At 41.1% G+C, this 10,267-nt stretch overlaps 1 protein-coding gene across 1 annotated transcript; it reads left to right on the forward strand.

Moving 5' to 3' along the window:
- Window positions 1-1,954: 1,954 nt before the first annotated feature.
- Window positions 1,955-8,591, forward strand: LOC146200910 (chymotrypsin-elastase inhibitor ixodidin-like). Its single transcript, XM_084592990.1, has 3 exons — window positions 1,955-2,016; window positions 7,271-7,349; window positions 8,298-8,591. Exons 2-3 carry the CDS (start codon window positions 7,280-7,282, stop codon window positions 8,492-8,494), a joined length of 267 nt encoding a protein of 88 aa, XP_084449116.1. The 5' UTR covers window positions 1,955-2,016; window positions 7,271-7,279; the 3' UTR covers window positions 8,495-8,591.
- The last annotated feature ends 1,676 nt before the right edge of the window (window positions 8,592-10,267 follow it).

Here is a 10,267-nt window from a genome sequence, read left to right on the forward strand (position 1 = left end):
TAACTCGAATAACCTCCCATTTCAAAAGCAGCGCCCTAACGAAACCTTTCTTCCTTTTTTCGCGTCCCGTTGAGCTGTTTCGCCACAAAGGATATTTTTACTTTATGACCGTCAAATTGTTTCGCCTGATAAGAACCCGACCGTGGATTTGGCATTCTTCATTGTCACTCAGCCACTTCATGCAGGATGTTCAGCGTGTCGGAAAAAAATATTCGAAATAAAATTATTTGTGCCGATGAGAGTAATGGGCGTCTGAGTGAAGCTTTGACTGCGTTCTTTTTACATACCTCGTACAAAACGAGCGTGGGTGCATTTTTTTTTTTTTAGAGTCGCGCAGAGAAAACGCCAAAGCAAAGATATTTTGCACGAAAAAATAAAGCAGCTACTGATGACAAATTGATCTTCTGAAACATGATACCAAATCACAAGTATAATCGTTTGCAATTTCGGATCGCGATCGAGCCGCAGTCATCGCAGCGGAGATGCCGATCATATCTCTTTACGTCAGTCGTATGGAGACGAATATAAGAGCAGGCCTTGTTTTTTAAGTTGAAATAGTTCAAATCCCAGACCAAGACTATTTTTTTTTCATACTCTGCAAAGTCTATGCGAGAGCCATATAGTTTCGTTTTGCAGATGTATAGTAGCGCGGGTGTGGGCATTAGAGAGCAATTATTTTCTTATAACTAAAATTGTGTGGCAGTATTTAGAGTCCTCTAAAATTCATTTCCATAAGTAACAATCACAAGATTTTTCTGTTTTGATACTGTAGCTCTATATCTTGAAGGTGAATTTCCTTCAGTATCACTCCCTTAATATGTGAGAGGAAAAAAAAAAAAACCTCTCAGCATCTTGGAGCTGAGATGTTTTCAAGATTACGTTGTGCATTTGCTGCTACGCACTAATCACAACACCCTTAAGGATGGAAATGTGGGCTTGCCCTCACCTTCGAAAGTAGCGCCGTGCAGTCGACTTTGGTGCTATATTACATATCCGGAAAGCCGTGAGAGTACTACATGCATGTGTTTTTGTTTGCAAATATGTTGTATAATGAAAATAGTAGATAAAGTTTCGTCATTCCTCGTGCTTTTCTTATATATTGTGGCATCAACGCCAATTCGTTAAATTTACATTTCTTAGCCTCTAGCCATGTACAATGTCGGAAAAGAATAACAACTGCGCTATTCCTTTATTTTCGCTGCACATCTATCAAGCTTACCTTGGCGAGTCCTCTACTGTAAACCTATTGCTTGTACGCATCGTTTCTGAACACTTATTTTCTACTGGGGAAAGATTTGTCGTGCACCCAAAACTAACTTCTCCTTGCTGGCATTCCATAAAGAAGTAGATGCGGACGCAATACCTTCTCTTGCCCAGCTTATTCTCTTTTCTGTGCAAGACACAGCACTCAAAAACTAAATAGCCTTTTTCAGGGAATTGAAGGCTAACTGATTGCAACGGAGCGTGACCTTGCGGTAAGAATTCACCATAAGCCGGGTGGTTGTATCACTTTCTCTTTCTAAGAATTTCAGCGCTCACGACTCCAGCCCATTCGAACTGCGTTGGCCGCGAACACACCGCGCATGTTTTGAGCGCTGATTTCAAACAACCTCTGTTTGCTGTTGTCCCCGGACTTCTTCGGAGACGGGCTTCCACGTGCCGCAGCTTCGAATTGATACTCGCCTCGTGTACGCCATACGCAAGGACGCCAACATCGATGAGAACAGGGAGAGAGAGATACACCGAAGGGCGGCAAAACCGGTGTGGTGCTCCACGAGGATTACTGAGCGTAGCAACGCTACGCCGCGTCCCAATGCGTGCAACTGAAAGCGAATTAAGCGAGCAGGCACGACACGAGGGTGCAATCACCAGCCTTTCTGTTTTCGTTCTTACCGCGTGAAGTCGCCAGGTAATAAAAGCGCGCCGTGCAGACTCACACACAGTGTGCCCGCTGTGGAGAGTCGGCAGTGGTTTATTAGTTGTACTCCTCGGGCCCTCAACACTCAGGCGCCTGACGTGAGTATATCCCAGAGTATCACCTACCTTTAAAAACCGACGATTTAAACGTCGATTATAACCCTATTTAACGTTTAGGTTATGGGCATGTTATTGATACTTGTAAAATCTTTAGGATAATCAAGCGTCTTCAAATAGGTGTTACGTTTCTGCTCACAAGATGCATTTAAAAAAGTCATTAATTAGCATGTTCGGGATAGTGAAGTTTAATTTTATAAATTGCATCCTAAATGACCAATGTTAAAGACAAGCTATGGAGCACTGCGTAGCGAAGATTGCCTGATTGATTATCGTGCTGCTTTAGCTAATATTGTATACTGACAGGATTTTTTGCACAGCTTCTTATTGTATATAATTTTTTGTATCTATTGTTGTATTTTAGATATTTTTGAAATTCATATCCTTGTAAACGATACGGTTATGCTTATTTTGTTTTGTTGTTAACCCACTCCCCCCTTCAATGCCTTTACGGGCCCTGAGGGTATTGTAAATAAATAACAAAATAAAAAAAATCCATCTGGGGTTCTTTAACGTGCGCCAACACAGGGAGTTGCTGCATTTCATCTCGAGAAAAATACGGCAGCCATGGCGGGAAATTCAACTCGCTACTATGTGGACGTCAAGCTGAACGCACTTGAACTTTGCCTCCTCGGCGGCTAACGACGTTTGAGCAAAAAGTCTGTATAGCTCATTTTAGTGTTTATGTCGCACTGAACGATATATCCAGCGTCGTGCTTCGCAATAACACACAGCGTAACTGCGTTTGTTGCATTCAGAAACTTATTCACGAAGAAGGCGGTACAAAACCACAAGTGCGATCACGTTCAGAATTATTAATTTGTTCAATGTCTTTCGACCACATGAAATCTTGTTTAAAACCCTGCTCTTGTTTAGGAAGTCCTGTCTCCCCCCTCAATTCCTTGAAGCGTTATCTGTGATGTTCAAATGGCTATATTTTCACCTAATAACAAGCGCTACTCAATTTGCGAGAATTTATATATGAGGCACATTACCTCAAACAGTGTGTTTATTATTGCAGTATTCCTCGAATTCGATGCCGTGCCTAATACGAATGTGCTAAAGCCCAGTCACATAACAAACGTGCATGGTGGATATGGAAACACTTCTTCGCAAAATGGTATAGGACCAGATGATGTAAAACAAAGTAGCGTATGTTATTTCGATATTCATTCAAAGAATTGCTGATATCATCAGCACGATTTTTTCTAATTACAAGGAACTTTTGTCGGTCGGTTTGTGGAGTTGTAACGTTCCAAAGTGACTCAGACTATGAGTGAAGCCGTAGTGGAACACTTCGGAAATTTACACCACCCGGGGTTCTTTAACATGCACTGACATCGCAGAGCGCACGGACGCCTTACTTTCTCCTTCAGCTAACAGCGGCTGCCGAGGCCTCAATCGAAACCCACATCCTTTGGCACAGTAGTCGAGCGCCCTAACCACTGCGCCACCCCGGCGGTGCACGAGCAACGTTTTTCACTGCGCGAAGTAATTTGAGGATCCATATAGCATTCCGTAATCGCTACTTAAAGTTGTTCTCCTTTATTCTGGCGAAAAGCGAAGGATATAACTGAAATCATTAATTATGCGGAGATAATCGGTATTGTAAGAAATAGTAATTCATTATACTCCGCTTATTTTTTTTCTGAATGCATAAGGGCAATGTTAAATCCTCTCATTGCTTATTTATTCCCCTATTATTCCCTCAGCGCCAATTGGCATTAGAGGAAGAAGTTGTTAAAAAAATATATAGGATACATTGCAGCTAACAATAAGGCATTAAGCAAGAACAGTTCTTTACAGCAGCCGATGCGTTTGCTGCCGGCCCTGGTCTCGAAACTGACAGCGAAGTGAAGTTCTGTTTTGAACAGCGCACAAGGCCGTGGTCTGTCAACCCTTTATCCAATCACTGTTGAGAGCGCATTCATCGCGACTCGATCGGTTTGGTTTGGTTTGGTTTGTAAGATTTAAAGCCTCAAACCGACCAAAGTTATTAGCTACGGAAATTTCTTCCGTCATGGTATTTTACGCCTGCTGACATCTCTCAGAAGACTGGAGTTTTGCTTCTCGCCGCCATAGAAAAGCGGTCGTGTAGCGCATCCTAGGCCCCAGTATTCGAGCAACCTAACCACTGCACCACCGTAGCGAGGACGTCGGCTTTGCGATAGAGCGCAGGAAATACGCTGTTACGTAGTATTTTTAACTGTCGCTTACATACATTTTTGCTCAATAAAAAGCCTGCAATGTTCCTACCCGGACGAGTCTGGGTGAAAACATATCTGTGCCGCTCGACAACATTTCCATTCACACCTGTTCAATTAAATCCGCAGACTATTCACTGAAGAATTGGAATAGAAAATATGCTCTCTGACACTTTAGACAAACACAAACAACATACGCTTGACTTTAGTAGAGACGAACTGGACTCTTTATCATCTCAAAAGATTTAACCTGGGATAGCCTGTTTTTTCTGTTTTACGCTGAATGCGCTAGGGTTGAATATAATGTACGCTCTTTGCAAGTTGTCGCGATGCGCTAACATTCGACTCTGGATACCTCAGCTAACATTGCTTTTATAAAGGGTCTATTGTGGACGGAGGTATCGTCTGCGGTACGAGACTGGCTTGTCTTAAAAACCTCACATTTGTTAACTCTTAATCTCTTCTGAACCGACCTGTTTAAGCTGTGTAATATGGACAACTGGAAGCTGAGAATTTCGACAGAATGGTCTCTTTGAAGGAGTAAAAAATTATACCGATCTCTGCTGTACCTCTAGACAAGACGTTTTGATTTTTAGAACATCCCCACGTCTCGTAGCCAGTTTCCCTTCTTCAAGGTTAACAGCAGCCGTTTTTTTAAGTTAATTATAGGGACAAAAAACGAAAGAGCGCTACTGCCAAAGGGGTGGGATAAGGAGTCACCTTAAGGCCTACACTTTAGAGTCACATTGCCAGGATATGCGTCTAATGGCGGCTGACGCCTTTTGGTGTCACTCTGGAGAATTACACTTCATATGTCGAGCCATGCACACCATGTAATTATGCATAAGCATTCTGAACGTTATCAGCTTTAATTGCGGCATATGAGCCTATGCAGCTAAAAAGAAGTGTAAAATAAACCAAGCTTGTGACGAGACTAACTAGGCAGGCAAACTAGTCGTCAACACTAACAAGTGAATATATCTGCTTTATATCAATCCGTTCATTATTCTTCCCTTAGCTCATTCATCGAATATCTGGCCAGAACAGCTGAAGGCCAGCGATCTAATATTTCTTAATGATTTATGATATTAATATTTAAAGACGTATATCAATGAACATTTTCCTACCTGAGCCGACTTTATTAGAACATTACTAACAGATATGCACTGCTGAACAGCGAGAAGCATAACAATTTGAGCATATCGATTCCCGTATAAAATTTAAGTGCTCGCTTTGATCACGCGATCAAATAAGACCTCTCTACATTATGTAATCAGCTTAGCAATGTGAACTAAAATGTAGGACCCATGAAATACTAAAAAAGAATATGATGCCAGTCAGGTTTTACGGCGAAATAATGTTAATAGAACATTGGGAGAGCATCTCCTCTTGGCCAATAGTTATATATGTATTTGTTGCATGCTTTGACCTTTCAGGCGTTATAAGAACGGTCATTACCTGTAACTTGAAACTGTAGCTTGAAACTTCTTAAGATTATTTTCATCTAGAACTCAAACAATAATTAGGGCACAAAACAGTTCATTTTGTTGTCGTAGGTAAAAAAAGTGACGCACTCATGATGTGAAAGTAAATTCATGAACTATTAAATACTGGTTGCTCTCTTGAGAGGCGTAAGATGGGGGTTTTATAAGCTGACCTTTAGTACTTTCAGATTTACAGTGATATATATAAAAAAAAATAAGAAACAAAATATATCTGGCGCATTTTCACCTCCTGCCATTTGAAGTAATTTTCATTTTTCGCACTCTAAGATTTCTATTCCATTACCCTTGAAAAACTCACTCTTTTTTCGCATCTTTTCAAGTATTATATCGAAAACAGGGCTGTACACAGACCCTATAAACGCAATCACGTCATTAAAATGTAACTTTAATTTGAGGCTACTTGACAACTTTCTTTCTCTGACCAAATGATGTTTTTTAACGCGCACTGACATCGCACAAAACACGGGCGCAGCAAGCGGGCGCCGAGGCGGGGATTCGATCGCGCGCATTCTTGGGCACAGTAGTCAAGCGCCCTAACAACTGTCACATTGCGGCGGGCCCTTTCCCATCTATTATATGCGTCTCTGCATGATGGGACGAGGTCTCGATAGCGATAGCATGCATGCCTCTCAACCTACCATGTTGCTGATCCTTAGCAGGAGTGTTGTTATTTTCCCACTATTTTATGTTTCATCGGGGAGGGGTATCGTCCATACAACAATTTTTGGACGGTGTTAGAGACAGTGGAGCGTAATGCACTCTACTCAGAGAAAATTATGTGCTATTTTCTTATTCTCGAGTGGGTAACAACCAGATATCATGTACTCTGAATGCGAGAATTATGACTTACATTTTTTCAAAGGTGTATTTCAAAAGACGTGTTTCGAATTTATGCGTAGAGGTTGTATTCACTGTCGTCAATCCTTTTATTATTGTTGCATTGGTCAACCTATGGAAATGGAAATGGATAGCAGTAAACTTAAAGTCAAGGGTATAGGACCTGATTCGTTAGGCGGTAAACGCGAGTTGAGTATATCTTTGCTGGAGTGATCACCCACATAATGCAGAACAATGTCAGCCGATTATTATTCCTGCCGGTGCTATGAATTCTACGATATGGTGAAGCATACCAAGAGGCACTAAAAGGCGAGATATAAGACATTAGTAATAATTGGGGGACAAGATTGCGGCGCCTGCTGCCGGACAGTAATAATTAGAAAGATATGGCAGAGACTATTGGCTTGCAGCGGACGAGGTATGCTGGTTTGATGATAGTGATAGTTTAGGCATGTATGTATCTGCACGCAAGCAGGCCGCCTACGGTATTCAATGAGATGTTCGCGTTTATTCAACGACTGTGGATACGTGTAGAAATAGCAAATACTGAAGCTTCGCCATTATGAATCCCATGTAGTCTTCAGTTTAAGCGTAACAAAGTCTGACTAACCTTCTCAGCGAACATGGGCGAGCATAGGTGAGGCCACGTAGCCTAATCTTACTACGCTTGTCTTTGTCATGGGAATGCAGGATTTTGAAATGCAGTCCTCCATCCTAATCCGCGTCCTGCTGCTGACCGTCCTGGTCGTCGCCGGCGCCCATGCCCAACGTGAGTACCAACAGCATATCAATATAATACCGTTCTGAAGACGCGTACGAACTTACGAGTGGTGAGACGGGTTTCAAGCTCATTTTTGCGAAGCATCTCCATCGTGCCCTCGACCACATCTCGGAATAAATAATTGAGCAATGTATCTTAAGCAACTACCTTTCTTTGATTCGCAGTGGCATCGCGAATGGTGAGAATAGCGTTGTAAGTTGAGCTCGCGATGTCACTATAAGTAAATTCATCTATTTTCACAAATGGCTTGAAATATTATTGCGGTGATGGCTTACCGACTACACCTTTTATTGTCCATGCATTTAAAACAGACAAAAGCCCCTATTTTCCCTCGCACGGAGTCTGTAAAAAGAGTATTTTTCGCCGCACAGTGGCTAAGTGGAATTCATTACCGCCTAGTGGTTTCGAGAAATCAAATTTTGTGGCTTAGTTAGAACGCCTGTTTTCGGTTGGCTAGTATTTTATGCTTTCTTATATCGTGCCTACTCTATTTCTTGTTGCTAGTTTATGTACTATTGCATTCATTATTTCATCGTTATGTCATTCAAATCCTTTTTTATTTCCCTTCTGCTAAGGGCTAAAGCTGGCCTGACATAATGTTTGTACCCATCATTGCTGTAAGGCATGCGTTGCATACTTTTCATCTTACGATTAGCCTGCATCCCGCACAGGTTACACATCGTCCTCACTTCGATAAATTTGGGCTAGACTATCACTTGGAGTATGTTAGCGGCCAACATAGATAACAAGGAAAAATAAAAATTATAAATTATTTGCGCGCTCTATATCACAAATTTCATGCGAGGAATCAGTTCTAACAAGCCTAGTATTCGCAAGGAGCACAATGAAAATAATGGCTTTTGTGCCGAGAATATGCCTATACAAATTAATTCAATTTTCCAATCGTCTAAAAGAAAAACATATCCTCCTGTGCAGGTGACCGTCCTGGTAAGAAGTGTGGTCCAGGCGAAGAGTTCGTCCAGTGCGGCAGCGCCTGCCCACCCGTCTGCGGTCAACCACCGGCCCAGGCTTGCACGTTTCAGTGCGTGAGCGGCTGCTTCTGCCGTCCGGGATTCATCCGCGCGCCCAACAGGGGTTGCATCCCACAGCGCCAGTGTCCCCCGAGGGGGTGAATTCCTGAGTTCCAGCCTCACTACCGGGAACAAGGACCATTCGATCAACATGATAGAGCCTACTTCCACCAGAGCCTTAATAAACATTGGTACTCAAAGCTTGGCCATAAATTCTCATGTGCACTTCGTTCACCTATGCAACAAAGCTCGTGAAATATTAAGAAAAACAATTCTTGGAAACAAAACAGTAAGTGAAGGCAATGTTAGGCTGGAATATAAGTACCTATCGGCATGACTGCGAGTCCACAAAAACAGGAAAACCTTATGACAGAAACCTTACGCTTGTATAGCAACTAATGCAACTTGTCCAAGGCGCCAACATGTCTTGAGTGAGTGCACTATAATAATAATAATAATAATAATAATAATAATAATAATAATAATAATAATAATAATAATAATAATAATAATAATAATAATAATAATAATAATAATAATAATAATAATAATAATAATAATAATAATAATAGTGTCTATTGCCACTTTGTAGATAATACAATATGGTTCAGGCCCGTTAAAGCCAACAAGAGGCTTGCGGGACTGGGCCCAGCAGTTACGGCCAAGACTACAAAAGGCAGTAAATATAGCAACGCTTCTCATTACACCCAAGCGAGAGCAAAAAAAAAAAGTGGAAAAACAGGTTAACACCATGAGTATTGAGAAATTCAACTCTAAACCCAGAGTAGACGTCAATATAAAAATAAATGAATTAACCAACATATTTTTAAGCATAACTTCACTCTGACAAAAGAATACAAAGATCAACAGGGGGCTTTCAGATGCATCTTTAGGTTACGCATAGAAGTTACCGAAAAAATGTAATCCGGTAACTCATTAAAGATTTCAGGAACATATGCACAGTGCCTTGCTTTCCCGTATCTAGTTACACTCCGTGGTATATAATAACGTAATGTTTTATTTAACTTCCGTTCAGGAGTATTAGTAATTAAAAAGTCAGAATTCCAAAAATGCCGGTTAACAACTGTCTGCACAAAAAGAGAATGAAATGACGGAAGGCCTAGGAACTGAAAGACGTCCGTGCCGGATGGTATGTTTCAATTGTATGCAATGCTCTTCAACATGTATTTTTTAATATACTATCAATACGGCAAAGCAAGCGTGAAGGACATGGCCCAAATGTAGTTATGCCGTATCTGAGAACACTGTACGCGAGGGCATGAATTATAGTTTTTTTTACTGACATCGGCGCCAAAGACTTCATATTGAAGAGTAACCATGTAACTTTCCGTAGCTTAGCACACATATATGCAAAGTGGTCATGCCAAGATAAGCTGCTGTCAAAAACAACACCAAGATATTTGATCGAGTTAACATATATTATTGGCTTGCAACAACAGGGGAGGGAATCATGATCATGCAAGAATACTTGTCTATCTATAAGCAGTGTCTTTAAAGGATTTCTGAAACATATCATTTTCGTTTTGTTTATGTTCACCGAGATTCCATTATCGGAAAACCATTTCATGACATAAGTAATGTTTTCTTGCAACACATTCACTGCCGTCTAGTAGTTTATATGCTTCGTGAGCAGAACTGTGTCGTCAGCGTACTGAAAAATCAAGCACTTATATGTTACTGAGCTCAGATCATTTGTAAATATATTAAAGAACAATGGAGATTGAATGGATCCCTGTGGTACACCCGCTTTTACAGTGAGCTTTCCGCTGTGCTCCATTTGGCTATTAATTCTGATAACTTTTGAACGCCCGCATAAGAAATTCTTTATAACAGCATAAAAAGGACCTCAAAAGC

The sequence above is a fragment of the Amblyomma maculatum genome, chromosome 2, assembly GCF_055883805.1.
Source record: "Amblyomma maculatum isolate TAMU_Amacu chromosome 2, ASM5588380v1, whole genome shotgun sequence".
Classification (NCBI taxonomy): Eukaryota; Metazoa; Arthropoda; class Arachnida; order Ixodida; family Ixodidae; genus Amblyomma; species Amblyomma maculatum.

What these genes read in the sequence shown, in the direction of transcription:
- LOC146200910 (XM_084592990.1), top strand. Translation starts at nt 7,280, where the DNA reads ATGCAGTCCTCCATCCTAATCCGCGTCCTGCTGCTGACCGTCCTGGTC. An exon ending in CGCCGGCGCCCATGCCCAAC is followed by an intron (nt 7,350 to 8,297) that starts GTGAGTACCAAC and finishes CCTCCTGTGCAG; the next exon opens with GTGACCGTCCTGGTAAGAAG.